This window comes from Salarias fasciatus, chromosome 23, assembly GCF_902148845.1.
Source record: "Salarias fasciatus chromosome 23, fSalaFa1.1, whole genome shotgun sequence".
Classification (NCBI taxonomy): domain Eukaryota; kingdom Metazoa; phylum Chordata; class Actinopteri; order Blenniiformes; family Blenniidae; genus Salarias; species Salarias fasciatus.
This window is the reverse complement of record NC_043766.1, coordinates 19,744,785-19,750,619: the sequence shown is the minus strand read 5'-3', so window position 1 is coordinate 19,750,619 and position 5,835 is coordinate 19,744,785. Positions and strand designations below refer to the sequence as shown.

Below are 5,835 nucleotides of genomic sequence, written 5' to 3'. Positions count from 1 at the left end.
TTTTAATGCTGTAATGAATGTCATGAAACCACGCTTCGAGGTTAAGAACAAACGAAAAGAAAATTAAACTATGACAGTATTTTAAATATTCTATCAGCTAATAGACTATTCAGCGATTTCTGAAAGTTATATGCTTATGTTATATTTAATTCGATATGGGCCGAGTTATTTAATTTTACAAATATGTTCAGAGAGACATATATTGTATTATATTATATTATATTATATTATATTATATTATATTATATTATATTATATTATATTATATTATATTATATTAAATTAATACTGCTGCGTTGGTTTGACTGATCAAACAGTTTGAACTGAGCATCATGACCTTGAAGACGTGGTCGTTTGACATCTTTATTCCCTCCCACACACACTCGATTTCCTCGTGCTGTCAGCACCCCATCTGTCCTCGTGTCCTTCAAGGTGCAGCGGTGAAAGATGCATCGATCAGAGACGCACCCTTATTGGCAAGTCAGTGAAAGATTTAAGCAAAAGGATTTGAATTAATCTTCTGTTGTGGTGATGTGTTTACAGCAAAACACAGCTAAACATCACAAACAACATCAGTAGTAGTAGGAATAATAATAATAATAATAATAATAATAATAATAATAATAATAATAATAATAATAATAATAATAACAACAATAATAATAATAATAATAATAATAATAATAATAATAATAATAATAATAATCTTATTGTTGACACGCTCTTCTATTTTTTTCTTTGGAAAGCAAAGACTGTTCATTAAAACTCCCAAGGGTTAAATTTATCTATTTTTATTAATAATTTATTTTGACATGTGAAGACTAAATAAATTCAAGAGGACCATTATGGGGGTTTACGGCTGCTTGCCCAAACAGGGCATATGGAAGTGGTTAAGAGGAGATGTGGATTGTCTTGAAATTTATAAATCTTTTTTATGGTAACTGTTGAGTCATTTGGCTGTCACTTCACATATCGCTCAGTTTTTTCTGCGTTTCATAAAACGTCACGAAAGATGACAAACGCTGTTGTGGTGTGTGTAAAAAGGGCGTACGCAGAAGGCGTGGGTGGTCTTTAAGTGGAACTAAAACTTTGACTAAAACCTTTACAAAATGATAATCGGTCTTTAAACGCTATATAGTGATGGTATCCTATTTTGTGTTTGTATTTTTTAAGCGTGTTCTTTGGATAAACCCGGATATCCGATCTAATGTGTGCGCAGCTTGTATTGCTTTGAGGAAGAGCCCAGGTCTATTCTGGTTACAGGCCTGTAATCTTGCAGCAGAGATGGTCGGTGTTTGGTGCGCATTTAAGCTGAAAATCCATACAAATGAGTTTGGTCTCAAATCTTCCGTTTTCAAAGCCTGTTGCCTCAATCTGAACCTCCCTGGGGCGGATGTGCTGCATGAGTATGCGTTATGCCATGTGTCTGGTGATTTTTATTGGCTCCGTTTTTGTTCCTGTCGTTATTTAAATGTTTTTTTAATCACCTCAGCTAACGCTTGATGTGGATTTTAATGGTCTGATGCGGTACATAATGACTCCCTGACAGGGTGGCTGTGCAGAGCAAACTTCAATAGTTTGCAAATGTTTTTTCCGCCTCATTTACTTTGTAAATTATATATAGAGGATATCAATTAAGGTGTTGGATTTAGAACGAGATGTACTGATCAAATTAAATCACCAAAGGCTTACTCGAATTTTATCGGCTGTCCAATTTCCATTAACAAAGAAGGGGGGAAAATAAAAGAAATAAAGGCTGGATCTGGATAAAGAAAGTAGTCATGTGTTGGTTTTCGTTTCAAAGATTTTCAGTGAGCTGTGCAGAGAGGAAAACAGAGGAGTCAGCCCTCCCACCCTTCATCCTTAATAATCATCTGTCAAAACACCCACAAACCAATTTAACCATTTGCACACAGATCTGGTACATAAAGGAAGCTTTACACCCCCTTCTGTCTGGAAACATGTGCTCCAACAACTCTAAAAAAGACCAATAGCCTGTTTTCTGTAGCCGGACGAGTCCCACTGCTTCTTTTATATGCACCCCGAGACAACACAGATGACATGAAAGCAGAGCAAACCGAGGGCCTTTTGAGAAGATTGCTTTTCAGGGGCTAAATGTGTGTGGCTGGTCTCACAGGGGACCGCTTGCTGCGCGCACATTCACTCCCCTGGGCCAGGGGTCCATACTGACAACATCAACAAACGGCCAAAAAGCCGCATTATGGTGGATTAGGAACCCGATGAAAAATGCTGCTACAAATTAGCAACGAAAGCCCAAAAGACCGTGGGTATATCCTTGTTCACTTTCAATTACAGACCGCCGAGGCCCGCTAACGTCCCCCATTCATTTAGGGCCTTTGTAACTTGTCAGAAAACGGTCTTTTACGAGCGAGCAAGAGCCACACAAGAGGAATGCTTGCTCACTGTTGCGTGATATTCATGAATGTTATTGGCTATATACATCTGGTTGTGTTTGAAACATTTAAAACATTTTTGTGCGTTCCTAACACCTCAAAATAACCCAAATTTACAACGTGCTAAAAGCAATTTCATTGCCAAGGTCCACACATGAATTAGGGTATTTACTTTAAGGGGATCTGCGACTGGAGCAAACAAGGTTAATATGACAACATGGATAAAACTTAAAGTGCAAAAAGATGACGAACAAAATGCTGAGATTTTCTGTGCAACATTTAAAGCGAAATTCGGCTACATTTTTCTGGATGACCTTTTCAAAGTCCATCAAAATTAGAAACAAGCAACACTCGACGTGATTTAATTAATTTTAACTCCTGTACTGTTCAGCTTATTTATCGGTCTCTATTTTCCAGTTTAAAAGAAAACATAAAACATATATAAATTTTAATTCCACAAACATTTATTATTCTTGTTTTTACAACAGAAAATGACCTATGAACATTTAAGTGTTTATCTATTGGCAACACATGACATACTATAGGTTTCACATATTAAACTGTGAATACGACGAACAATTAAAAGGTTGAGAGAGGTATTGCGCTCTTTAATACCAAAAATCACACATAACTTACGTGCCCACCGACAACATAAAATGATATTGTCACAACTTCACCATGTGGATGAGATTCAGGGATATATATATATATATATATATATATATATATATATATATATATATATATATATATATATATATATATATATACCCCGTTTCTCAGTGTGCTTTCTAAGTAAAAAACCTGAGTATGCCTTTTATGTCAGCCTATGTCAACAATAACAGTGCCACTTTTTCAAGACGCTCAAAAATAAAAACAATATGAATCATAATAAAATTCTCAATTTATACCTATTTAAAACATCGGAAATAATCCCCATAGCAATTGGTGACAGCTTTAATTTATGTTAAAATAGCAGAATTCTTTTTTTCATCCTCCACTGACACATGAAGGCCTCATGTCAGATTTCAAGCTATCATTGTTTAAAAAGATTATTCTCTTGTGTGTCTCTCATTTTTACACATATTTACAACCCATAAATAAACACATCTCTCCACTCGAATTGTCAGAAAATCAGGAGAGCATCAAAACACTCTTCAACAAGAAATACCTTCACCCTACCTTCACATAGATGCCACAAGTGGCGTTTTATATATGATTTACAGATGACACTCCTGCAAATTTTTTAAAATTTGTTTTTCCCTTTTTTCTGTTTTTTTCTTCTCTTGTTTTCTCTATTTGTTTTTGTTGTTTTCTTTCTTTTTAGAAAGGACAAGTATTTATATTCTGAGTTTTGCTGGGAAAGGTCTGATTTTGTGGTCCTGCTTGCAATATGCTCTCCTGTGATAAGTTCAAATGACTGGAAGCTGAGGCCAGTGCAGGGGTCAACATGGCCAGGATCTGAGCCTGGCTGCTAGGCTGGGCGCTGTATGAAGAAGATGTGGAATTGGCTGCACCTATGATGTTGTCGATGGAGAACGAAGGCCGACTCTGGGTACTGGAGTCCGTCTTGATTGGCTGCAGAGAGGGGCTTAATTGAGGGTAAAAAGGCTTTCTTAAATCGGCCCCTAAAAGTGAGGGCAGGTGATGCGGTGCAGGGAATATGGAGGCTGATGAGGGCAAGGTGCAGGGGGCATTGGGGAAGGTGAATGAACCACCTGTGTGGTGAGGGTGATAAGGGCTATGAGTTGCATGGAAGTTCTGCAGCTGCAGTCCATAGTTGTATCCATACGGGCCGTATCCAAACCCTGGAAGAAAGCCCCCAGACTCCCTGAGGATTTCGTTACTTTGGTGTCTCTTGAAGCGCTTCCTCCTGCGCAAGAAGCTCCCATTGTCAAACATGTCAGCGGAATCCGGGTCGAGGGTCCAGTAGTTGCCCTTTCCGGGGTTGCCGGGTTCCCGTGGTATTTTGACGAAGCAGTCGTTCAGAGAGAGATTGTGGCGTATCGAGTTCTGCCACGCCGGGAATTTTTCTCGGTAGTATGGAAATCTATTACTGATAAACTCACAGATCTCACTGAGAGTTAAGCGTTTCTTGGGGCTCTGCAGGATGGCCATGGTGATGAGGGCGATGTAAGAGTACGGTGGTTTCACAAGTGCACTCTTCCTTGGTTTGTCCCCAATCATGGTCCCATTCTCCGCTCCGGACCCCAGCTGGTCTGAGGGACATTCGGAGCTGCTGAGTCCGGGAGACGAGCCTCTTTCAGCTGCGCTCTGGGTGTAATTATCGTCCGAGTCATTCTCCAGGTTGAACTCGTGGTGGATGTACTTTCCGTCTTTCCCAACGGATATGTCGCCACCAACAACATCAATGTCCACGTCTTCGGACAATGCAGAGCTGTCGGACATATCCGTACCTAAAGTCATCTTGTGAGACTTCGCCTGTCTTCTTCCTCTCTCCCAGACTCCCTCCCTCTCTCTAGTCCAGCGAGGCTACTGAGCGAGAGCGCAAGCACACTCTCCCGACAATATCACACCCTTTCAGTGCAGCTTTATCTCCCACTCAATGCACGCATCGCAATAATCAATGAAAGAGATGGACAACTCTTTGACCTGTGAGTCTGGCGAGTCCTTGGCATCCAGCGCTGGTCAAGCACGGCCGCGTGAGGTTCCGCCGCAAAACTTCTGATTTACAGGCGCACAAAGACAGTTAATGATCAGCGAGCTTGCCCCGATGTGAACTTGCGGTTTCTTCAAATGCGTTCTGTGCCGCCTGGAACTTCACTGTGCCGTTGATCATCGAAAACACTACTTTTGGATATCCAAATGTCGTTCCAAAATAGCTTTTACGCACGGGATTGGGTAGGTATCCAGCCCGACTGTCACACTATCTTCCTTCGCTCTCAAAAGGTATTTATAGGACCTCTCCGGTCACGTGGTCTTTGAGTCACTGTTACCAGGAACAGGGCTAAGTTATCCCATAGTGGGTGATATTTGTTTTTGAACAAAAAACAAACAAAAAAAATCTTAAGAACATGGATTTAATGAAAATGCTATGAAACCATGAGTAATTTTTCGTTATAGTATTTTTTTCACATCATATACTTAATTTTAACTTTGTTTAACTTTGTATAGAAAGTTTAAAAAAACGTGAAAATGCACATTAAAACAAAATAACGCTCTTTCAGAATATACTCGTCACGCTCTCAAACAAAGGTGCTCAGTTTGTGGTCAGGAAACTTTTAATCAATCCAGATGTTCCTTGCTTTTGTAAGGTGTGCAAGGTGCATATCTCTGAAGATGATTGATCATAATGAAACAGCCTTGAAATACAAGCATGAAAAGGAAAACATGCATCTATATGGATAAATCGTTGCTGGTCATTCATAAATAAATGCGTTTATGATACACAGGCTCAAAG

At 39.4% G+C, this 5,835-nt stretch overlaps 1 protein-coding gene across 1 annotated transcript; it reads right to left on the bottom strand.

The window, feature by feature from the left end:
* Window positions 1–3,395: 3,395 nt before the first annotated feature.
* Window positions 3,396–5,282, bottom strand: foxd2 (forkhead box D2). Its single transcript, XM_030082736.1, has one exon. The coding sequence runs from the start codon at window positions 4,839–4,841 to the stop codon at window positions 3,738–3,740; it is 1,104 nt and encodes a 367-aa protein (XP_029938596.1). The 5' UTR covers window positions 4,842–5,282; the 3' UTR covers window positions 3,396–3,737.
* Between the last annotated feature and the right edge of the window lie 553 nt (window positions 5,283–5,835).

Coding starts and splice junctions, on each gene's coding strand:
- foxd2 (XM_030082736.1), bottom strand. CDS start 4,841: ATGACTTTAGGTACGGATATGTCCGACAGCTCTGCATTGTCCGAAGAC.